Source organism: Urocampus carinirostris, chromosome 2 (genome assembly GCF_059441175.1).
Source record: "Urocampus carinirostris isolate Australia breed hairy pipefish chromosome 2, RoL_Ucar_1.0, whole genome shotgun sequence".
NCBI classification, from domain to species: Eukaryota; Metazoa; Chordata; class Actinopteri; order Syngnathiformes; family Syngnathidae; genus Urocampus; species Urocampus carinirostris.
This window is the reverse complement of record NC_142350.1, coordinates 9,565,609-9,590,467: the sequence shown is the minus strand read 5'-3', so window position 1 is coordinate 9,590,467 and position 24,859 is coordinate 9,565,609. Positions and strand designations below refer to the sequence as shown.

Sequence of the window (24,859 nt, the reverse complement as noted above, 5' to 3'; positions counted from 1 at the left end):
ATAAAAAACGTTTTGATCTCCCACTTCATTTACAGAACATTTTTTTACATTGCTCTAGATTTCAAACTAAAAATTTAATTAGTAATACAATTATTTGCATTTGATTAAATGCAACGATAGGAGGCATTTATTTGGGTTTAAAGGATTTCCTGAAATGGCTTTTTCAAGCACATTGAGGAGAATTTATTATATAGCTATCGTACCTGGTATCGATGATACTCGAGGTGCTTGTCAGTCTTTAACGTCCCTACATAAAATGTTTTGTTGGTAAATATACATTATTTCATTAGGACGTTTCAAACATCAATTTCATAAAAACTAAATTTTACAAAGTTGGGAAAATATTTGGAATAGTCTTCATTGGATCTGATCTGTGCACTACACTTTATTGCAATCAAGCAGACAAACATGATTACCTTTACTGAGCCACTGTAAGAATAACTAAGACGAGTGTTGACAAAAAGTGAAACATAAAACATAAAAATGAATCTGTCATCTGGCCAACAGCAAAAATAGACAACTAACGGAAAAAAAGTAAGAAAAGCCTTTTTTTCATTCCAGGAAATCTTCACTGTACACAACCTGGTTCCTCTTGTCCCGGTAAGAGCCTTTGGTGCTGTTGTGCACAGCTGTAAATACATAACAATAAATATGCACCTTAAACTCAAAATACAAGTCGAAACCAGAAGTTGTTACAAGTGAGCTTTTACCGAGAGAAGCCCACACGGACTTGCCGGTGGCTGCGTCCAACATGGGTTGCTTCCTGGCGATGCTGACTTTGATGTGAATGTCCCCCACCGTGCTCCCGTTTAGCTGTAGGTGAGTAACACATGAATAAAAAAAGCAATTTTAAAGTAGAACAAAACTATTGATCGTTCCCTGATTCATTATCCAATTAAGTACTGACTTTCTGTGTGTGTGAAAGCGCTTTGAAAGTCTTTAGCGACTGGTAAAGCGCTGTTTGCCATCTTAAGTCAAGTCAAGTTATGTTTATTTGTATAGCCTTTAAGGGCTATGACTAAATCATATATACGTATATATATATATATATATATATTCTGTTTCTGAAAATCTTGAACTTTATAGGAAACTAAAAAGAAGATTGTGGTAAAACCTCAAATACCTTTCTCTTGCAACACAATTAAATACACTAAGACAATTTTCCAGCAAACTACAAACTAAACCTTAAAAGAGAAAAAAAAATCTCAAATTTACATTAAACAAAAAAACAACCCTTTTTGAACGTCTTTTCAACTATTTTTTTTAAGATTTGATCTGCAACCTTGGTGGAACTGCTTAAATTGAGGCTTAAAACACACATTCTATAGCTTATGAATGTCATGTTGACGATGTCTGTGTACACAATTCATTTTAACGGATTACCTTATTCCTGCACTATAAGGTGCACCGTATTAAATGGGCGCACCTCCAAAAACAGTATTGTAAAAAAAAATGTCACATATCGGGCACACCGGACGATATGGCACACACAATTAAAATAAAACTACTGTAAGAGCTATGGTTGCAATAACAACAAATTAAAAATAAATCAATTCATAAATGAGTATCAAATGCAGTATTATTGCATTACATTTATGCATCCCAATTTTATGGACTGTATTTTCCAAGGCACAGCGGATTATTAAGCACACTTTCAAACTTCAGGCAGATTCGGGGGTTTATTTTCCAGAAAATACGGTACAATTTTCAAACATAAATAATAGGAAGTCAACGGATTCAAAACATATAGGGGTTATTTTTGCAAATTATTATTTTTAATGGTTGAAAAAAAAAAACATATTTTGAAAGTACCCAACCGGTAACTTTTTCAGTGTCCAAAACCAACATTCACAAGTTTCCATTAATAAAAAGGATTAGTCACAGCCTCTGATACCTCATCATTCCACCATTCACTTCCTTTCCAAATACCTCGACCAACTTTTCTCATTCCACACACTTCTTTTGCACTCCTCAACACTGCCTCTTTAAACCACTTCCATTCCATTTCCACACTCTCCATTTCTCTTCTACTAATCCGTTCATACTCTTCCCTTATCCTCTCTTTAAACTCTCTTTCCCTTTCTGCCTTATTCAACTCTGACATTTTCACCTCTTCCCTCACACTCTTATAACTAGCCCTCCACGATCCATCTATTCTCAGTTTTCCTTCCACATAAAAATGAACAGACATACCACTCATTTCACCTCTGTAAACATGCACATCCAACAATCTACTTAAAATACCTTTCCTAACCACTACATAATCCATCAGTGCTTTGTCCACCATCTTGCAACTATCCACTCTGACAAAGGTATACTTATTCACGTCCCTCTTTTAAAACAATGTATTTCCAATCACCATTTCCACACATAACTCAATCAATTTCTTCCCACTCTCATTTCTTCCTGGTACTCCATATCTACCAATCACATTTTCAACCGTTTCATCACCCACTCTCGCATTCAGGTCACCTAGTATTACCACTTTCCACCCTTCTTTCGCACTTGCCACACATTCGGACAGGTCCTTCCAAAACTCCTCTCTCTCCTCAGCGCTTCTTTCTAAACCAGGTCCATATGCACTTATGAACGTCCATACTTCTAAACCCCACTTCAACCTCACCCACATCAATCTGGAAGATACCTCTTTCCACTCCACCAGTTTTTCCTTTGCTTTCTCACTCACAAGCACAGCTACTCCTTCTCTAGCATGTCCACCCGTAACTCCAGACCTTCTACCATACATACCTCCAAGCTGTAATTCACCCTTTCTTTTCATCTTTGTTTCACTCAAGGCTAACACATCAACCTTCCTTTTAGTCATCATCCTTCCAATCTCCTCTTTCTCCCACTCAGTCGCTTTACTTCCACATCCTCTCACATTTAGTGACCATATAACTAGGGTTTGCGAGACCTTTCGGTCTCCCGCCCCCCTTTCTTTGCCTTGCTGTCTCTTAGGGAGTAGAGATAGAGAGGAGAGGATCCCCAGTCCTCTCGCTCCCTCCACTTTAGTCGCCTCTTATGACACACAGCGGATCACGGTAGGAGAATTCTCTTACCTCTCACGAAGAGGGGGCCCCTCACCACAGAGATGAAGTGTTAGAGTAGTATTTTAGGAGTGACAAGATTGGATAAATTGAGAAATTAAATTGTGAGAGACAAAACTGGAGTAGTCGTGGAACTGAGCAAGCGTGTTGATAAGAGAGTACTCGGTTGGTTTGGACACATGGAGAGGATGGATGAGGAGCGAATGTTGAAGAGGATCTACAGAGCAGAAGTCAATGGAAGGAGACCAAGAGGAAGGCCGCGATTGACGTGGATGGATGGTGTTTTGAGTGCACTGCAGGACTGGGGTAGTGTGAGGAGGGTAACGAGGACAGCAGAGAAAATAATCGGGACTACACTTCCCTCCATTCAGGACATTGGCCAGAAGCGCTGCCTATCCCATGCTAAGAACATTATCGGGGACCCCTCTCACCCCCATCATGGACTGTTCACTCTGCTAGCCTCTGGGAAGAGGTACTGCAGTGTGCGGTGCAGGACCACCAGGTTCCGCAGTAGTCTAGTCCCCCTGGCCATTAGACTGTTAAATGGTCAATCTAACATATACTGGTAGTTAACCTAAATCTAAACGGCTGCTAATTTGACTTTTTGCACTACTGGCAGTTCTTTATAGCTTGCCACTTCTTGCACAATTGCTCTCTGCACTATTGTACTTACAGCGTTATTGTTACAGTGTTAATGTTACTGTTTACCTGACTTGTTAACCTGACTGCCCATTTTGCACATCTGGTTAGCTACTCCTCTTGCACTATCGGCACTATGGTAAAATACTATACGTAGCCATAATACAATACAACTTTTACTTATATCTGTACATTCAAGGAAACTGGGCGGGTCAGATGTATCGACATTTCGTTCTGTATACACGTGTACTAGAATGACAATAAAGTAGATCTGAATCTGAATCTGAAAGAGGTCCAAATATAATGGAAGCTAGAGCTATTGTTGGTGATAGTAAGGAGTGGAGAGGTGTTGTGAAAGGATAGTGGGATTGTGGACGCGTTCTTAAGGATGGGCTGGGCACCCGTATGATGCAGCAGGGGTAAACCAGTGAAAGCTGTCGGGCCCTGCTGTTGAACAAAAGAGTGTGTTGTGTCACCCTGACCCGAGTGACATGGCCGCTTTCTGGTGTCCCATTTCACCTGGAGGGACGAAAGCATGACCAACTTAGGTGCCTAACTTGTTTGAGTGTTTGGGCAACTGGCCAAATTTTGTGTGTGTTTTTTGCTATTTTTTCCCCCTTTTTATTTTCTTTGTTACTGTATGTGTTTGTCTTGCTGTCGGTCACCCCTCTTGAGGGATATGACCAAGGTAGGTAGGTAGGTAGATAGATAGAAAAAGGATTAGAAACAAAATGATTGATAAATTAAAATTATTATACATTTAATATAAGGGAAAAATATATCTGACTGATAATTTGTTTTCTATTATGAATAATATTATGTAAAAATCAGCTAGGATTTCAAAGTAGTTCCAGGTATACCTGGTATCAGTATCCTTGACTATCCAACTGTTTTGTATTGTATCAAATGGGCAACCGAACTAAGAATAATAAATGAAGACATATATAATCATAAACTATTCATTAAAAAATTCTGATATTCCTGTTGCAGCCTTAAAGATAACAAATCAGGTGTCAAACTATGGCCAGCGGGAGATTTGTGGCCCGCAAACAAAAATCCAGCAGCCCACAGTACTCAAAAATTATACTTACTATTTATTTATAGGCCATTTACTTTTTTTTAATACAAAAAGATGCAAACTGACTATTTGAAATTGTTTTTGTTTTTCTTTAATAAAGTGAACATATTTAACCTAATATGCTTACCTACACTTTCTGCATTGTCTTATAGTTCAAGAGGATTGAAGTTTGTTTTTTAAAAAGGAAATCTCAAGACACCCCTCTTATAGATATTTGTCATGCTAAACGGAAATCATACTTTTGATCATCTTCTACCAACCTCAGCTACAGCCTGGTCTGCAGACTCCATCTTCTCAAATGTAATGAATGCGCAACTAAAAAAAATAAAATAAAAAATAACAGGGAATATTGCACCCAAAAATGAGATTAATGAAAGCTTGAGAAAAAAAGAAAATTCTTCCTACTTGCGTGGGTTGTCCATGGAGAGGTCAATGATGTTGCCGTGTTGAGAGAAAGCTGAGCGCATGCTGTCTTCAGAAAGCCCCGACCCATAAACATACACTGTATTCCCTTTTCTCACTCTGCGTTCGGGATAGGAATCAGAGCCTAAGAAAGGAAGCAAAAGACTTACAAATAAAGCAATAAAGAGTTGTTATTTTTTAACTTACGTCTGAATGTCCCATCACGTTCTTTATCTGCCTCGCGGTCCCGATCCATCTCACTGCTTCGGTCTCTGCTCCGGTCCCTCTCCATGTCTTTATCTCTGTCACGGTCCCTTGCTTGGTCTCTGTCCCTGTCCCGCTCTCGACCCCTAGGCCGTTCTCGGTCCCTGTCCCACTCTCGATCTCTTTCCTGCTCACGGTCCCGGTCACGCTCTCGGTCCCGTTCGCGCTCTCTTTCGCGGTCCCCGTCCCTTTCTCGGTCTCTGTCCCTGTCCATCTCTCGGACGGAGGACATTCCACCCCTGTCATCTTCATCGCGGTATCTGTCGCTTGAACTAACAAAGCTGTAGAGAAAGTAGAGGGGACATATTTTTTAGTGGAGGTGCACGTTTTTGTGACCTTTTTTTCTTAAAAAGATGAGCTACTACCTCTCATACAGTGACTTCCTGTGAGACCTCCTTCCAGACTAAAAAGTAACATTAAAAAGACAAAACAAAACCTGTATCATAATCTAGTTTATGTGAAAAATTATGAACATGTTGCAAATTACCTCATGTTGCTCTTCATCTGTTGAAACGCTCCTTTGGAAAGGTAAGAAAGCTGGAACTGGTCCCTTTTCTGGGTCCTGGTGTGTTAGACAAAATGATCAGTAACCAAAGAAATGCAAAAGATAGCCATAAAAATGCAATAGTCAGGAGAGTACTTCACCTTGAGTTTAATCTCCAGCATACGAGAACGTTTGAAACCAGAGTTCTTATTCTCTGACTTGATGGCACTGATGGCACCCGACTTGATCAACATTTTCGCTTGTTCGGTCGCTGTCGCCGTGTCGACTACAGGCTGGTCCGACAGTGCTATGATTAAGTTATAAAATTAATAAATAACATTAGGGCTCTGAGATATTCTAACGGCAACATTTACTTACTTCGTTTTAATCCACCCGTGTTAGTCTGGTTGGTCGTATTCTGCTTTTTAAGAGCAAGGAGTGCCTTTTTCTGAAACACATTAAAATTAATTATAGTGAATATCATCAATGGAGGGAATTATATGCAGAAGAGGGATTCATAAACCATCTAGGTGAGGAGTAGGCGTTTTTCCATAAACACGTAATTCCATACCTTTTTTTTTAGTTTTGCATACTTTTTTTGCAAAGCCTCTTCTTCCTCCGTTAGCGAAGATGGAAACGCAACCATGATTGTGTGGCTTAACGACACAAAAAATGTCATTTGAGAAGGGTGCAACCACGCAGACCAAAATAAAAATACAAATAAACTATGTACCCGAAATTACAAAATAAAAATTGATTTTATTGAAATATTTTTTGAAATACATTTAAATAAACTTAAGTACAGTATCCTTAACAATTCGAATTGTCTACTCACCAAATTCACAGCGCGTCGAACAAAATGTGATCGCGTATTTTTGACGTCGTCAACCACGACGAGTTTCTGGGGTGAAAAGAAAAACACAGTTAATCATATCATACCTGATTTATTTTTAATTATTTTTAACCAAAGACACATTTTTTTACGAATTTTGAATTTTAATTGTCTGCTCAACAAATTTACCGAGCTCTGAAAAAAGTATAGTCGCGTGTGTATGACATCACCAACATCGACGGTTTTTACTGGATTCAAACGAAAAATACAAATTTAAATGAATCAAGCCATTTTTATTTTTACTTATTTCTAACACAAATTATTATTCATTCATTCTAAATTTAGTTTGGATCCAAATCCTAAATTATATTTAGTCATATTTTGGCTTGAACGACTTTCCGTTTCTTCACAAACCCACTTCCGGTCCAACCAAATGCGACAAGTCAGCAATGTTTACAGGCAACATGGACCGAATAAGTAAGTTTAAAATGTATACTTTCAGTAGTTCCACTTTTTTAATTAAGTTACAATAATTTTGACAGGTTTTCTGCTTATTAAAATGATTTATTTTCTGTTAATTTGAGTTAAAGAGCTATTTTGAACAACTAGTCATTGCTTTATTTAGCAGCACCATTGTTTTTTGATTTAACCCAATAAAATTACGACTTATTGTTGTCCCTTTCTTTCATAAATGCATTTCATAATTTGCGTACGTTGTCGGGGTGATTTTTTTGTGTTTTCTTACTCCTGTCCCCTTTTTAGATGTGCCTCCCCCAGGTCCTATGGGCCTTCCACTGTCCCTCCTTGAAATGGGATGCGCAGGCAGATTTGAACTGATCACACAACCTTCCCCTGACCATCATTTTCTTCCACTGAGCACGGTATATACTGCTTTTATGTCCAAATGCCAAGCCGAATGTATTTTCTTCAGTAAGTGCACTACCTTGTCATAACATTTCCTTTCATCAGCTCCCCAACGGGCTCCCCCCCACCAGTCTGGGCTTGGAGGCCGAAGTCAAGAAACAGTTCTTGCAGGATCCCGGTTGGCTTCCGATACACGAAACTGACTTCGCCTTCCAGAAGTTTCTCAAGTGCGTATTCTGAAAGAAATCCTACATTCTCCTACAAATCTTTATTTTCATTGAGTACAACTTGTTTTCAAGGAGATTAGGCATGGCACACCCAATGAGTGGACTCCCTCCAAACAATTCATATTGATGATCTCGTCCTTTAAATTGCCAGGATGTTAAAGTGTAGAAGAAATGGATATTTAAAGCTCAGCTGTGTTGTTGTGTTTTCCAGAGTGACACAGAGAAATGTAGACGCCGACTCCCTGCTCAATTGCACTCCATCTCCACTCAATACTGGTCTGTCTGTAATCAGAGATCCGACTACAGGGATGCTGCTAGATTTTACAGAGGTAGTCTGAAATATGTACTACATTGCATGAAATTAAATTTGAAAACAAAGTAATATATAATTTCAAATCAATATATTATCTGTCTGTTGGCAGATGATCTCGTTCAAATAATTTTTTACAATTGAATTTTTTTTTCAATTATTTCTCAAATTTCAAAGCTTTTAGAAATAAGAAAAAAATGTTAAATTGAAAGAAAAGGATTTATACCATAAATTCCAGACTATAGAGCACACCTGATTATAAGCCGTACCCACCACATTTTAAGAGGATAACTGCTTTTGTATTTACACAAGCCGCATCTGTATATAAGCCGCATGCGCCCACATTCAAACATGTAACACAATCATGAAATTAACCCAAACCCGACTTTGAGTCCCGCAATTGTAACTAAATATGAAGTACACAGTCCAAAAACAACAGCCGGCAAATTGAACGCTAAATGATACCGGTAGTTAAGATATGATGCAGACCTGCAGAGTCTGGGTCCCGTTGAAAATAATCCAAGGGAAAAAAATGTATATTTCCAGAGGTTAGGGTGGGAAAAATATATATCCACTATTGTCCGCTGCGTCCACAAACACGTCTCATCTTTACTCCACTTCCCATCAGCCCCCGTTGTATTCGCCCCTTCTTTTTGATTCGCCCGTGGAAAACATATCAGAATAAGTCTCTAAAATAAATACATTACAAAAATATACAGCTGCAAATACATATTATACATGGTTACACATATTTACAAAGAAAAACGGTACACCGAGAGAGTTTTCAAAGCTTTAACAATAATATTATAACTTTCATCCCAAACCGTGTCTGTGAAGGGTAGCAAAAAGCTACTAGGAACACGCTCGCAACACGAGGAAACGGGTAAGTTAAAAAAAAATATGGTACTTGTAAAAATCATGGTAAACCGTGCTCATCTTCCTCCTTATAACTGACGTCATTAAAGTTGTCTTTCCAAGTTTGGGAAAGAGACTTTGTCATGTAAGTATTGGAAAGAGACTTTGTCATATAGACGTCGTCCTACGCTCATTAATTCAAAAACACGCTAGCAACTCACTCGCATATATTCCACCGGTCTAAATCTTACCTTTTGTACTCGAGCGCCGCTGGCGGCTGTTAGAAAAAATACATAAATTGGCCGCATCACTGAATAAGCTGCAGGGTTGAAGATTTGGGAAAAAAGTAGCGGCTTATAGTCCGGAATTTACGGTATATGACAAAATATCGAGTAAAGTAAAAACAATAGGGTTGCTGGTCTACTAGTGATCCCAAGAGCCAAAAAGAAATCCGCAGATTCAAGAGCGTTCTCCATCCGGGCCCCGGTGCTGTGGAATGCTCTTCTCCCTGAGATTCGATCTGCAACCTCAGTGGAAATGTTTAAATCTAAGCTTAAAACACAATTCTACTCTATAGCATATGAATAACCTATATTTTATGTTGATAATGTATGTATTATTTGCCCTCATGTGGGTTTTAGATGAGGAGATGGTGTCAAAATAGTCTATAATAATAGTTTGCAATAGTCTTTGATCTGTGCAGCCCTTTGAGACTCTTTGTGATTAAGGGCTATACAAATAAACATGACTTGACTTGATTTTCATTTAACCTATGTTTTTGCAGAAACTTTAAGCAGCATATACACACAAAAAATACAGTTTTGGAATGAAGTAAAATGAAAGAAAATGGATTTTAATTAAGAAAAGATAATTAGCTTGATCTTCTGGCAAACAAATCAATTTTATATGGGAAATATTTGATTTCTTATGTCACCATATTTTTACTCTATTGTTATGTTTTGCATTGCATATTTAATCGAGTGAAAAAAAACAGTAATCATTACTCCTAGGATACGAACTGATTTTTACTATTGTATTTAGGTGCCATTGGGGAACACCGGCCTTTCGGCAAAGAATTCGCTCTCGTTACAACGCAAACCCGGACCTCCTTCCGAGAGCCTACGAGGAAGCAACGCAAACTACCCCTTTCTGCCTGGTGAAATAATTGCCTTCAGTCATATTTGAGACATTGACAAACCTTGTGATAACTGCATTTATATTTACAACATTTATTTTTGTTTTATAGGGGGCATGGAGAAACTCACTCTGGACCAAATTAAGAATAAATCTGAGCTGGAAAAGGACATGGACTTCGAAAATGGTAAAATTCAATGTTGTCTTTATGTTGTTCTAAACCCAACACCTGTCTCATTCACCCGTGTAAATAATAAATGCAATTTTCATCATTCTAAGGCATATCCTAAAAAGAAATCTATTAGAAAATATGTCACAAATTTGTACGTGACAGAGTGAATTTTCAATAAATGAGCTTTAAAGTTTTAAGGAAAAAGGGAAAACTCAAATTTCAATGTAGGACTGTTTGTTAACTTTCACTTTGCTTTTCCACCAGATTTGCTTCAGGTGCCTCCTGGTTTCAAAGTTGGAATGAACTTAACAGAAGGAGGTCTGATATTTTAACTGATGCTTCTAAAAATGTATTAATTTCCCTCGAAATGTTCCTCCTTAGTGACTTTTCTTTTTCTTACATATTAAAGAAGCTAAAGTAGTAAAACCAGAGGTCAACCTCATGTCGCTGCTCTCGGCTCTTGAAGAGGGAGCGGTGTTCGATTTTGAGGCACAAGTGAATGAGGATGAGCAAGGACGTGAACAGGCAACCAAACTTCCAAGGACAAACAGCCTTGAAGACCTCGGCATTAATGTAAGATATTTGGTGTTTTTTGGTTTTTTTTTTTACACTTATTTTTCTTTTTAGACACGGTGCAACCAAAATCAGATCCCTAGATAAACGAATCACCCGAAAAAAAAGGGATGACAAATTGAAGCCAAAGGCTCAAAGGAGACCCATAACTTAAGATGCTTCTTCTAGCTTCCATTTCACCTCATGATCATGTCTTCCTTCATTATAACAGTCATTTTTTCATCCATTTAGAAATAATGACACGGTTTGGATCTCGATTTATATTTTCTGAGGATCTCATTCTTTTACTCACTTTCTATCAACATTACACTCCATAAAACCTATGACAAATAGGCATTTTCACATGTCCATTCAGGAAACTGGATCGTACGTGATACTGTACAACAGAATGTGCATGCCACAATGGCCCTATGTGGCCCCTCCAATTCACATGCTATTTTGAAGATGAGCTAGCCATTCTGTCCCTCCCTTGTGAAACGGGATCGTATGTGACACAACCGAACAAGCAAGCCAATAATAATAATAATAATAATAATAATTTCCTTGTATTGTCATTCTGTGTAACAATGTACACAGAACGAAATGTCGATTGCACCTGACCCGTTGTAGCGAGCCGATGCAGCCGCAGCCAACAGAGGGCGCCGCCGACCACTTTTTAAGTCTTAGGAATGACTCGGCCGGGGCGCGAACCACCGACCTCCCAGTCTCAAAACGGCCCAATGAAACCCAGTAAGCTAAAAACAGAAGTAAAGGAATAAAATATGAATTTACATTTTTCTGTACATTGACATATTTTTATTATTATTATAAATTTTTAGTTTGTTGTGCTTGACTAGAGGGGGTTGTTCGTCCCAGGAAAAAACTGTCTCCGAGCCTATCAGAGAGCAGTTGATGATTTTATGTGCTGTGTTAATGACTCTATGTAAAGTTTTTCCAGATAATATTTTGTATAATTCTATTTTTTTTTTCCACTTTCAGGTTGCTACATCTTTTTCCCACGTCAAAAAGTACTCAAACAAGAGCGACAAGTTTGAAGAAGCAAAAAAATGGGCTATACCTGTTGACATAAGTTCACCTTGTGATGATTTCCACAAACGTATTCCCCATCCAGCTTTCAAGGTTCTTCTGGGGTCATTGTTTTTGGACATTCCGGTGTCTCCATGCTGTTTTTTTCTTAGATTGGTGCTTCTTTCTCTTTTCCTTTAGTGGCCATTTGAGCTCGACGTATTCCAAAAACAAGCCATATTACGACTTGAGGCCCATGAGTCCGTGTTTGTGGCAGCGCATACGTCGGCTGGCAAAACTGTCGTGGCTGAATACGCCATAGCCCTTTCGCAGAAGCACATGACGAGGTCTTTATGCACGGATCAAGTTTGCATCATGTTTTGCACTTTAATGAAAAAAATTATATAGATTCAAAGAATATTCTATTATAATATATTTTATTCTTGTTTTTTTTTTTTTATGTGACTAAATAAAAAATATAAATAAAATGATTAAATTTAAAAGGGATCTTTAAAAACTAATGAAGAAAAATATTAAGAATAAAATACTGATTATAAGCCTGAAAATATTGATGTATCAAAAAGAAACATTTGCAGCCCATCTGTTCATCCATTATCCGCACCGCTTATCCTCAGTAGGGTCGCGGGCATTTTCAGCCCAACATTCCAAAAAGTAAAAAAAAAAACTTGAAAAACACAAATACTGGAGATTATTTTTAAAAATATGCATTGGAATATTATTTTATAATATTTTTATCTCTTACTTTTCTATTTTATTTTTCTGCTTTGTGCTTTTCAGCTCCACACTTCATAAAGTCCAGTTAAATAATTTGAAAAAAAGTGGAACAACAATATTTATAAATAATGACGAAAAAATAAAAATACACCAAATGACAACATTTGCAGCCCCACACTCCAAATAGTCCACTAAAATGAATAAATAAATGCAGGAAAAAAAATTACTTAAAATTAGCAAAGCTATCTTTTCACTTTTAATCATAGCTTTATTTTTCTTATTGTGTATTTTTTCTCATTTTTTTCTGGAATTTTTTGCAGTTGCTTACTGTTACACAATGGAAACAGTAGAGCTAAAATAATTTATATCATCACAAAAAGTTAAAAAAAAGGAAGGTTTCTTTTAAGAAATATTAAAAACGTGAAAATTAGAATAACCAAAATGTTTCAAAGAAATTTTAAAAAATGGATTAAAATAAAACTCGAAGACAAAAATATAATTAAGAAAATGCTGTAATTTAGTTGAAAATATTACACATTGTTTCAATAAATTCATGTTTTATTATGTGTCCTATTTGTCTTCTGATAGGACCATCTACACTTCCCCAATCAAGGCCTTGTCCAATCAGAAGTTTCGAGACTTCAAAACCACTTTTGGAGATGTTGGCCTCCTAACAGGCGATGTCCAGCTTAGTCCCGAGTCTTCATGTCTCATCATGACCACCGAGATCCTCAGGTATGCTTACCTAATCGTAGTTATCGTAGTAATCATAGAATTTGTTTTTCCATGTGCAATCTTCACTTTCAGATCAATGCTTTACAATGGCTCTGAGGTGATCAGAGATTTGGAGTGGGTCATTTTTGACGAGGTCCACTATATCAATGATGCTGAGGTGATGAGATTTGCCCCAGTTTTTTTATGCTGATTCTCTAGTACCCTTTTCAATTTTATTATTTACTTGCACAGAGAGGTGTCGTTTGGGAAGAGGTTCTTATTATGTTGCCTGATCACGTAAGCATCATTCTCCTCAGTGCTACGGTGCCAAATGCGCTGGAATTTAGCGAGTGGATTGGGTAAGTGCTCAACAACAGCCATCATACTCGTATTTAGCAAGTTTTTATTTAAGTGGTATGACTGTTTTTGAGGTGTTATTTTTATATCTCCGGTAGCACCAATTTGGTTAATTGGTTAGTTTTCTGCTTAAAACAAAGCATCCGCACACCTGCTCTAATGGAAAATATTACTATTAGTTACTTAGCTTTCTCTTTGTTAGCACTCCAGTCACTTATGCTAGCAGCTATTTCAGGGTTGGGCAAACATTTTAAGCCGCGGGCATCATTGACGTAAAAAAAAAAAACATTTTTTTTTTAATCTGAGTCTCGATCTGATACTTTAGCAATGGATGAGGAAAAAAAGACATCTTATTTTTCTAATTAGTTTTTATGCATAAATATAAATGCAGACTTATATTTCACTTTAGATTTGTTTATTAATTACCTAATGTAATCTAATTTGATGTGTAACACTCCGAATTAAAGGAAAATAATGTAGTATGCCCTTTTTATTCAAGCACTAAATTTTATAATATGTATTAGAAACTCAAAATGCAAGATATTTTTATTCAAAAATCTGCTGAATATCTTGATAAATAAAATGCATGATTGATAAAATGACAAATACATTTACACTATTTGAAAAAAAAACAACTAGCTCGGTGGCCCCTGAGACTGGGAGGTCGCTGGTTCAAGCCTCGGCCGAGTCATACCTAAGACTTACAACATTGGTACTCATTGCCTCCCTGCTTGCCGCTCGACATTAGGGGATGGAATTGGGGGGTTTGGTCACCTAATAACTCCAAACACATCAGTTGGGTTTAGCGAGGGGGCTGGGAATCCCTTCCTCTGTATCAATCTCCCAGAAAGAGTCAGAAATATCACTATGGGGATATGGCTCCGGTATATAAAGAAAACAATGTTTAATGAAAAATATTTGTTCTTACAGAGGAAGGTGCCACAAAGGGACACCGGAGACAAAAGTGGCACCAAAAGAAAGACATTTTTTGTAGTAGTTTTGTTTTTGATCAGCTTGATCGGCTGTATGTGGCCCACGAGCCATTGTGTGTCCTCTTCTGTTTTACCTGCTAGTGTTACAAACGCAGGAATTAACATTGGCGACCTAGGTTCTAGTGTTAGCACAGGGATGTCAAACTGTTTGGCTTTGGGGCCAAATCCAGACTTTCTATTCTAAGCTGGAACGGATCAGTGAAAAAATATCAACTACAAATTTTAAGCTCTGTTTTTCAGTATTTTTCTATAATTTGTTAAATGAAATGAAATGAAATGATTTGCATTTATATAGCGCTTTTTAAGTCAATGACTTCCCAAAGCGCTCTACAATGTGCTCCACATTTCCCAATAGCGGCCTTGCAGCCATGTAAGGCGCTAACCTGCTAATTGGGGGTATTAGGGGTTCAGTGTCTTACCCAAGGACACTTCCACATGTAACACAGATGAGCCGGGATTCAAACTGGGATCCCTTGATCCCAAGACGAGCGCTCTACCTCCTGAGCTACTGCCTTAACCTACCTTCCATATTCTAATCATGGGGGGACAAGGGATCTTTTCTAAATACAACACATGTAGTCACAAACAATAGGGAATTTGTTTTTATTTTATTTTTGGCATTGTATGTGTTAACTTGTTTATAACATAAGATAATCTTTTGTTCGTCCCGCAGTGGGGAAATTTCTTTGGTTACAGCAGTAAGACAGTGAATAATGAATAACAGCTAAGCACATGAACAGTATAAACAAGTATTTAGAAATATAAAAAATAACAAACAGAATATTTCCAATGACAGGTGTGCAAAATAGTTAGAGTAAAGTGGCTAGTAATGTGCAACTATGCAAAGTCATGGAGGGTGTGCAGTCTATCGGGAGCACTGCTCTTCATATAGTCTGACAGCTGCAGGAAGGGGGGACCTGCGGACCCGCTGCTTCACACACTTGGGGTGAAGCAGCCTGTCACTGAAGGAGTTCTCCAGAGCTGATACGGTGTTCTGCAGGGAGATTGGAGATGTTCCTAGTCATGGATGACAGCTTAGAAAGAATAGAATTTACTTTCATTGTCATTCTTTGTAACCATGCTCACAGAACGAAATGTCGATACACCTGACCCGTACAATTAAACTGTAGCGAGCCGATGCAGCCGCAGCCAAACAGGACGCAGCCATTTTAGTCATTAGGTGACCAAACTCCCCAATTCCAACCCTTAATGCCAAGCAGGGAGGCAATGAGTACCAATGTTGTAAGTCTTAGGTATGACTCGGCCGAGGCTTGAACCAGCGACCTCCCAGTCTCAGAGCGGGCGCCTTACCATCTAGGCTACAGAGCCATCCTCCTTCTCTATTTTAACAATTTAGTGAACACAGTTTTACACCTGAACCAAATCACCTTGCTTTACAAAGTGAACACTGCCCTCTAGAAAGAGAACCTTTGGTTTGCATTCATTAAAAAAAATATAGCTTTTGGCAGAAATGACCTAGAATTCGCTTCTTTTTTGACGTACTAAAAAATGCAACGGGCCGGATCCGACCCGCGGGTGGTGTGTTTGACATGCCCGCATTAGCAGTTTAGTAATTTATGCTAGCAGCTAGCGTGACGAAAGTGATCACTGGAGCGCTTATGCAAGCAGCTAATGTATTTCAACTCAACCTTACATAGTCAGGGCTGTACTCGGAAAATCAAGTCAGTAAATTATTTGTATAAAGTAAACTTGATGCAACTTATATTTCTACTCTCATATTTTCCAGACGCATCAAGAAGAAGCACATTTATGTGATCAGCACGTTGAAGAGGCCAGTACCATTGGAGCATTATTTATACACTGGAAACAACACCAAGACCCAGAAAGAGATGTTTTTATTGTTGGATGCTACGGGAAACTTCCTCACCAAAGGGTACAATTTGTTATCTAATCTGAAGATCACAGAAGAGTACAGAAAGTCCAAGATTAATGACAAGAGTACTATACTGTGTTTTCAGTTACTATGCAGCTGTAGATGCCAAGAAGGAACGCACTAGCAAATATGCTCAATCATTTGGTGCAAAAAATAATTCCCAGTACACCACAGCAAGTCAAGTAATAATTTCTCTGTCACTGTAATTTGACATTTTTTTCTCTCATATTAACGTCCTGGTCCTCATTTTAGGACCGAGCTGTGTGGCTCACACTCTTGCACTTCCTGTCCCAGCGGCAGCAGACTCCTGTGGTGGCGTTCACCTTCTCGCGCACTCGCTGCGACGAGAACGCCCGCTCACTGGACTCCATGGACCTGACCACCTCCATCGAGAAGGCCGAGATCCACTCCGTCTTCCAGAAGAGCCTGAGTCGCCTGAGAGGTGGAGACAAACAGCTGCCTCAGGTAGCTGGGATGATGTACTTTTATCTACATCTTTCCAAATAAACCTGGCAGATAACTCTAGCATGAATAACATGCTTACCAAACTTTTCTCATTTTCTCTCCAAATTACTAAATCCAAAGCAATTTTCATACTCTGTGTCACTGTCTCAGTAAACAACCCGAGACTTCCGTCTTCTGGTTCTACGTCACTTACGTCAGACTCATCGTCACCTCCACTTTATGGTTTTTACTATTTGTAGCTTGTAATCTGCTGAATTTGATTGTCATTTTGGTGCCATTTTTGTTCAGTTGTCTTTAGAAAATTGAAATACCTTTTTAACAAGTTAAAAATATTTACTTTGGCGGAATCACGTCTTAATTTCGGAACGTTCGTGTCTCGATTAGTAAGTAAAGGTGGAGTCATTTCAAAAAGTAAATATTTTCAGCTTGCTCAAAAGTGATTTCAATACAAGATTCAAAGTCTCTGCGCTTTAACGGTCTATTACATTTCACCCAAAATAAGATATAATTTCATTTTATTGAAGTTTGCTTGAGTGACATATGATGTACATTTTTTGGCACGACAAGGCAAGGTTGACATTTTTAACAAAGGCTTAAAGCACCCTCTTGCAGTTTACTAAGAAAATAACATGTGAAATGATAAACCCGGTAATAATTTGTCAATAATTTCACTGATTAGTCTCACCGAAGTGAGTATTAATCACTCCCCTGGCCAAAGTATGAAAAAAAAGTTATAGTCCAGTGAATACCAATCTTTTTTTACTATATTCTTATTAAAACCTTTTCGTATAGTAAGTGTTTTCACAAAAACATACATGTGTAAATCTTTCTTTTTCCACTATTTGATAATTCTGTTCATTTTAAATATTTTTAACTATTTATTTAAACTATTAGTTACTTATGCTATATTTTAATTTAAACTTTTTTATATTAAAAAATGTCTATTTATTTTGTTTGTATTTCCTTAAGTGTTTGCACAAAATGTATCTATTACTTAATCTTTCCTGTTCCTATCTGTCTATCCACCCTGGTCATATCCCTCGAGAGGGGTGACCGACAGCAAGACAAACGCATACACAAAAACAACGAAAATGAAAAAGGGGAAAAGTAGCAAAAAATACACACAAAAATGTTTTTGGACCATGGCCAACCCAAATGCCCAAACACCCAAACAAGTTAAACACCTCTGCACCCAAGTTGGTCATGCTTTCGTCCCCCCAGATTAAACGGGACACAACAAAGCGGCCATGTCACTCGGGTCTGGGTGACACAACACACTCTACTGTCCAACAGCAGGGCCCGACAGCTTTCACTGGTTTACCCCTGCCGCATCATATGGGTACCCTGCCCATCCCTTAGAACATGTCTAAAAATCCCACTATCCTTTTACAACACCACTCATTCCTATCACCAAAAAGAGCTCTAGCTCCCACTATATTTAGACCTCTTTCCTGCAGTGCACTCATAACACCATCCATCCACGTCAATCGCGGCCTTCCTCTTGGTCTCCTTCCATTTACTTCTGCTCTGTAGATCGTCAACAACCAAAAAATACTGTTTGTTTTAAATACATTTATTTTTAATTTTAACATTTTTAGAAACTATAATTTACTATTTTATATTAATTAACGATATAATATACAGGGTTGGGTAGGGTTACTTTAACTTGATTACCGGTACTTTCAATTACTTTTGGATTACTCCAATACCAAATCTGCTAATAAAAGACAAAAGAAACTAAATATGAATAAAATTATGACTCACAACACGTGGTAAGCTTTCTCTCCTGGCTTTGATCTCTTTGATCTTCGGCAAAACTAACATAAAATGCGACAGAAACAAAATGATAATAATTCCAAACAGCTTGCCAACATCATTTTTGCCGTTCCATGTATTCCGTTACTCCCCAAGCCTGCACAAAATTTAGTAATTTTCTATCAATAAACAGCAGCTTGCACACCCCAACGGAGCTTTTATCGTCGCCGGCGACTTTAATCGGGCATGTTTATGGACTGTACTTCCCAAATCCATTCAATACGTGGACTGAGCAATTCGGGAAAAAACACTGGACTGTGTGTACTGTAAGATCAAACATCCAGTTGGATCCACCATTTCTGTTTGTCCCTCACCCCCCTCATCACCCCCTCTCCGGAGGAAGCAGAGCCTATTTACAACAAAGACAGTTAAAGCATGTTCTTTGTTCCTTTATCTCTTTGTTTCCTTATCCTCACTGTAAAATGTGGAACTGGAGTCGTCCAATTTCGTTGTTACAATATATCCCATGTTGTAACAATGACAATAAAGGCATATTCTATTCTATTCTATTCTAATTTACTATTATTTAACTTTTTTTTTAGCAAAACATTGTCAGTTTTATTTCTTTAAAAGAAAAGTGTGCAATATTTAGTGCGTTGTAGTTTTACAAAAAAAAATCTTAATTTAGTAAAAAGAAAAAACATTAATTTAAATAATGGGCAAAAAACTTGAACAATCCAACCAATTTAAATTTTTATAAATATTCATAGCTTGAGAAATTTGTATTTCTCTTTCCATCCCTAGCCGCCGCCACCATGTGATTAAGCTGTGATAATTTGGCACTGTTTTTTCTTCCCATTAGACAATACACTGCCGTCTAGTGGTCAAACATAACTCAATGTACTTTTAAGTGTTTGCACAAATATACATGTTTAAACTCAAGTACAGTGGGAACTCGCTACTTCGCGGTTCCACGTTCGCGGGTTCAGAGCTTCGCGGGTCTAAAAAAATAATAATAATAAGATAAAATAATAAAAAAAAAAATTTCTTTTTTTAAAGCATTTTTGAAGGGGCGTCGCTACCTCGCAGATTTTCTCTTTTCGCGGGTGGTTTTGGTTCCTATTTACCGGGTCTAAAAAATAATAATAAAAAAAAATAAATATTATTTTCAACCATTTTTGAAGGGGCGTCGCTACTTCACGGATTTTCACTTTTCGCGGGTGGTTTTGGTCCCCATTAACCGGGTCTAAAAAAATAATAACAATAAAATAAAAAGTAAAAAAATAAAAAATATATATTATCTTTTTTTTTAACCATTTTTGAAGGGGCGTCGCTACTTCGCAGATTTACACTTTTCGCGGGTGGTTTTGGTCCCCATTAACTGCGATAACTGAGGGATTGCTGTATTTTTTTGAAAGTAATACCTAAATTACCTATTATATCTCTTTGGATCCAGATTATTTTAATGTGTGGTACAACTTGATAAAAAAAAAAGAAAATTATAATTTCAGTCATTTTTTTCTAAGTAAATTAGACAATAATGAAATGAGCAAGTAAATCATAAAATAAATAAAAAAGCCACAGGCAGGTCAATTTAATTTTTTTTAACAACAAACATTTCTTGACTTGATTTGACTTAAAATAAGCAAATTTACCAGGAAATTGAATATTTAAAAGAAAAAAAAAACAGAAAATGAATATGCATTGTTTTTGCAAACACTACTATCACAATTCCAGCTTTTATGTCTGTTTTTCAATTAGGAATTAGAAATGAAAATGATAAGATATTGCTACTGCCATCGTTCACTGCCAATGATGTCAACGTCAATGAATAACTTAATGCCATTGATTTTAGCCGTCAATGGCAGTGAATTAGTTAAGAAACTCTTTTATTTTGGTATGCCCCTGTATGCATTTATTTTTAAAATTACGGTGTTTGGGCTTGAAGTCAAGCAGTATCCAACGTTGCTCCTTTCATTTTTTTAAAGGTTTTTTTTTTTGCTTATTGTTTAGATTGTGCTCATGCGGGACCTGTTGAAAAGAGGAGTCGCCGTCCATCACAGTGGAATCCTGCCCATATTGAAGGAAATTATTGAAATGCTTTTTTCAAGAGGTCTTGTGAAAGTGAGTGACCTTTTTTTAATATTTATTATATTTTAATGTTGTTTGTTTTCTAGATACCTCTGCATGTTTTTAATTTAGGTGTTATTTGCGACTGAGACGTTTGCAATGGGAGTAAACATGCCTGCAAGGACTGTTGTGTTCGACAGCATCCGGAAACATGACGGAACTGGCTTTAGAAATCTTCTACCTGGTGTGCCACCTAGTCCAGTTTTTACACAAGCATACGAATTGGATTTTCCATTATTTTTTTGTTTATTTTTTTTTGTTTATAGGTGAATATATTCAAATGGCAGGAAGAGCAGGCAGGAGAGGACTTGACCCAACCGGCACCGTCATCATTCTCTGTAAAGCTGGCGTTCATGAGATGTCTGAATTGCATGTTATGATGTTGGTGAGTTAAAATTTGGGTTGTAATGCACAAGAAAACATAAAAAAACTGTTTCTTTTATTTCCAGGGTAAACCCACCACGCTTCACTCGCAATTCAGACTGACTTACACCATGATCCTTAACTTGCTACGGGTTGAAGCGCTCCATGTGACGGACATGATGAAAAGAAGTTTTTCTGAAAGCCACAGAGACACTCAGGTTGCAACTCAACAAACTGAATTGAAATGGGCAAAAAAAAAAGATTGTACCTGATTAGCAGCACTTAAATGGTTTGCTTCTTTAGATCATCAACATTTTTCTCATAAATGAGCTTGCTGCTAATGCTGGTAGTACCACGTGGGAAGCTAACTGCTAATGCTTGCTGAAATGTTGGGTAAACTAGCCGCTAATGCTAGCAGCCAAATTTCTCTCTAATGTGTATAGCATTTTAGCCTGGTGAAAGAAAAGCCTGGTGGCCCCTCAGACATATAAATTACTAGAGGAAACCCTAGATTAAGGGTCACCAACCTATTCAAAGCTAAGAGCCACTTATTTGTTACTGATTAGCATGCAGGCCCGCCAATCGGATATGTATTCTTAAAATAACACCTTATCGTGTTGTTACTTTGTTATTATTATGTTATTACCAGGTTGTAATTATTAGAAGTAGGGTAAAAATAGGCACAGTCAACTATTAAAACATCTGAGCTATTCACAGAACCGAACTGCGGGTTACTCAGCGCCTCTGAGGGTTCTACCTGATGCTCGTGAGCACCACGTTAGTTACCCCTGGTGTAGCGTCTTAGTCTGGTGCAAAAAAAAATAAAAATACTGGTGTAAACGATAGTTTTCATTATTACCACCGGTAAATTGTCTGTAATAAAAACAGATAAATTAAAAAATGAATGAATAAATGGGGGGCTCACAAGCTTACTAATTATACAAAAGTTTTTGGGTGTGAGTTTTCCGGTATGAGCTGTGGCTGATAGCAGAATTATCGTTCTGTGCTCCTCTAGGCACATGAAAAAAAAATTAGCCAGCTAAAGGAGACATTATCTACTCTGCCCACTGTGGCCAGCGAGGGCCAGCTGTCAGATTTGTTACCTTACTACCGTACAGTCACCGAGCTACAGACCACAAGAGACATCCTCCAGGTGCTACAAACACACAACTCAACTTGATTTTTTTACAGATACTCCTATAACCACGAGTCCACCCTCATGTCTGCTTTTTCCAGCGGGCTACGCTGGAGTCGATGAATGGGTTAAAAGCTCTGTCAGTAGGCAGAGTGGTGGTGGTCAACAACAGGCAACATCTCAACGCATTGGGTGTTATTCTGCAAGTAAGCTTTCAAAGTCATTGGGTCAAAAAAAATGGATCAATTCTGTACTTGGATCAGTTTGATCCTAAATTCTGTTTTTTGTATGAGGCGACCAGATTTTTGGGTATTTTTGAATAAACACACCTTATATTTTTTTCTTTACTTACATGGAATAATATGGGTCGACGGCGGTGCGGGGGGCGGGCACACCACGATCGCACTCCCCTCGGGCACGACGAGGTAGATAGGTCGCCACCAGCCGGAGCCGACAATACAGTTATTGTGGCTGGGGGGTGTCCCGGGGTTGGTCCAGAACAAAAAAAAAATTCTAAATACAATGTGTTTTTTAAAGGGACAGTGTCTAATATTTAGTGCCCTCCAGTGGTACAAAAACTTTCATTCAGACCGGTCAGGGGGGCAGTCCCCCCTCAGGCCAGCGGTTTGTTGAGATTCTTGTAACAGAATTTGTTAGAGGTAGCTCTATGCAAAGCTAAATTGTTTTGAGGGCCCACCTTTTGGGAGAGTTGTATGAGGCAGGTATTGATAACAAACTGATTATTCAGTTTGTTTTTTTTAAACTATCCAGTTTTAGGCTATTTTTACAGAGTGACTATTTGTATATGGATGTTTTTTAATATATTGATCCAGTTTGGGGGATGGGGGGATAATTTAGTAGAACGTAACAGTTTCTTTCTTTGTTTTTGTTTTTTTACAAATACAGTCATCCCTCGGTTATCGCAGTTAATGGGGATCGAGACCACAAGCGAAAACTGAAAATCCGCTAAGTAGCGGCGCCCCTTCAAAAATGCTTAAAAAACTGTATACAGTATACCCCCCGCCATTAAACCGAAGTGATCGCTGGCATGATGGCAAGGAGTTATTGGGTGACTCATCCAGAACTCTTCACACTGGAACTGAATGTACCAAAACATGACCCTTAAGTGTAGCCATGTCTTACATAATCAATTTACACGGAATAGGACTGCGGCAAAACCACTACGAACCATTCAGTATGATTGTATTAACCGCTCTCAACCACATGCAGCCATCGCAGTTTATTTCGCTTGTTAATACTACCGGTTACATATTGAAAATAAAAACAGTGATAATGTGATATTTGATGAGTGTTTGTGAAGCGTTTTGGGAAACAACAGTTAAAAAAATGGTCTGTGTTCATTTTAATGAAAGTGAAAGAGCTACCTTCTGACAATGACAACATACTTTAGCTAGCGGCATCGAACGGCTTTTACAACAAATACACGAAACCACACACAATTAGCCGTGTTTAGGGTGTAACAAACAACTGCTCGCTTTTGGTATAATAAAGTCAAACTTGAGATGAAATGTGACAGAAGAGAATATACTTACGTCGCGTCGCTGAATTCCTACATGATAAACTGAGCGCCACATAAGAAGGGGGTAAGGTGGGAGGAGTTGAGGGGGGGGTGAGCGAAGCGGTAACTCACCATGACTAAGCATTGTGTCAGGGCCTCCCCTTCACAATAAGAGTGTCCACACCGTGTCCTCAGTTGACATAAGCTCGTGCTCAATGGCGTCAAGTCAATAAATGCTTTTGTTGAGAAGGTAAGGTATATTTTTTAGATCCGCGAAGCTCTGAACCCGCAAAAGTGGAACCGCGAACTAGCGAGGTTCCACTGTATATGTGTATGTGTTTGTATATGATATAATCACCCCAAATTCACATAAATATTGACTTTCTTGGTCTTGGCTAGAGAAATTATGCTTGGCTGATCTTGGCTGTAATTCACACTTAAAGCTGCTTCAGTGTTAATATGTCTCACTTAGCATAAGTGGTGGCTTGAGCATCCACCAGATTCACACCTGCCTCTATTTCAGGTGTCCAGTGATGCTGTGAATCGCACCTACACCACACTCATCATGTGCGACAAAGGCAACGAGGAAGAAGGGAGTAGTGGCGACACTCAAGCTCTGCCTCACCTCTACAATCCGGCGCTCTTTATCCCTGAAGGTCAGTCAAATGGATTTGAATTGAGCGCCGAGTGCTTAACTCTACATAATATTAATTGTATTGGTATGTGGTATTGGACTACTCCAGATTTGGGCATCTGTATCGTTCTGAAACTAACTCATAATATATCTTTTGCTGGCATTTCATATTTTATGTATGAAAGATATCCTTTTTTTTTTTTTTTTTTTTTTTTTTTTTTAAACATTTCCAGTTTTTTTTTTTTTTTTTTTTTTAATAACAAATATTTAAACTCTTAAG

General features: G+C 38.0%; 2 protein-coding genes across 4 annotated transcripts in view; one reads left to right on the top strand and one right to left on the bottom strand.

The window, feature by feature from the left end:
• Positions 1-360: 360 nt before the first annotated feature.
• nelfe (negative elongation factor complex member E) lies at positions 361-7,058 on the bottom strand. Of its 2 annotated transcripts, XM_088328830.1 has the most exons (12): positions 6,936-7,058; positions 6,750-6,815; positions 6,486-6,570; positions 6,293-6,362; positions 6,076-6,221; positions 5,918-5,992; positions 5,796-5,833; positions 5,374-5,711; positions 5,170-5,311; positions 5,025-5,079; positions 711-813; positions 361-629 (listed from the first exon to the last, which is right to left on the bottom strand). In XM_088328830.1, exons 3-12 carry the CDS (start codon positions 6,558-6,560, stop codon positions 553-555), a joined length of 1,119 nt encoding a protein of 372 aa, XP_088184956.1. In that variant the 5' UTR covers positions 6,561-6,570; positions 6,750-6,815; positions 6,936-7,058; the 3' UTR covers positions 361-552. The 2 variants fall into 2 exon arrangements, with proteins under 2 accessions (XP_088184956.1, XP_088184957.1); XM_088328831.1 differs by lacking the exons at positions 6,750-6,815; positions 6,936-7,058 and having other exon boundaries at positions 6,293-6,364; positions 6,487-6,564.
• skic2 (SKI2 subunit of superkiller complex) overlaps positions 7,054-24,859 on the top strand; it is a 29,825-nt gene continuing 12,019 nt past the window's right edge. For both annotated transcript variants that reach the window (XR_015849741.1, XM_088328824.1), the window contains exons 1-23: positions 7,054-7,223; positions 7,509-7,627; positions 7,716-7,837; positions 8,049-8,166; positions 10,044-10,158; positions 10,249-10,323; positions 10,573-10,626; positions 10,718-10,881; positions 11,860-12,000; positions 12,088-12,233; positions 13,210-13,356; positions 13,429-13,513; positions 13,588-13,694; positions 16,432-16,578; positions 16,664-16,760; positions 16,831-17,043; positions 20,812-20,922; positions 21,001-21,112; positions 21,195-21,313; positions 21,378-21,509; positions 22,307-22,444; positions 22,528-22,632; positions 24,469-24,601. Coding sequence is in view for 1 of the 2 variants with exons in the window: in XM_088328824.1 (XP_088184950.1) it covers positions 7,196-7,223; positions 7,509-7,627; positions 7,716-7,837; positions 8,049-8,166; positions 10,044-10,158; positions 10,249-10,323; positions 10,573-10,626; positions 10,718-10,881; positions 11,860-12,000; positions 12,088-12,233; positions 13,210-13,356; positions 13,429-13,513; positions 13,588-13,694; positions 16,432-16,578; positions 16,664-16,760; positions 16,831-17,043; positions 20,812-20,922; positions 21,001-21,112; positions 21,195-21,313; positions 21,378-21,509; positions 22,307-22,444; positions 22,528-22,632; positions 24,469-24,601 (2,728 nt within the window). In the remaining variant the exon portion in view is untranslated. The remainder of the gene's footprint in view (positions 7,224-7,508; positions 7,628-7,715; positions 7,838-8,048; positions 8,167-10,043; positions 10,159-10,248; positions 10,324-10,572; positions 10,627-10,717; positions 10,882-11,859; positions 12,001-12,087; positions 12,234-13,209; positions 13,357-13,428; positions 13,514-13,587; positions 13,695-16,431; positions 16,579-16,663; positions 16,761-16,830; positions 17,044-20,811; positions 20,923-21,000; positions 21,113-21,194; positions 21,314-21,377; positions 21,510-22,306; positions 22,445-22,527; positions 22,633-24,468; positions 24,602-24,859) is intronic.

Excerpts from the sequence above, each read along its gene's own strand:
- nelfe (XM_088328830.1), bottom strand. The coding sequence starts at position 6,560 with ATGGTTGCGTTTCCATCTTCGCTAACGGAGGAAGAAGAGGCTTTGCAA. Across the intron at positions 5,993-6,075 it reads TGCTGGAGATTAAACTCAAG|GACCCAGAAAAGGGACCAGT; the intron begins GTGAAGTACTCT and ends CTAACACACCAG. Across the intron at positions 5,712-5,795 it reads AGGAAGTCACTGTATGAGAG|CTTTGTTAGTTCAAGCGACA; the intron begins GTAGTAGCTCAT and ends CTTTCTCTACAG.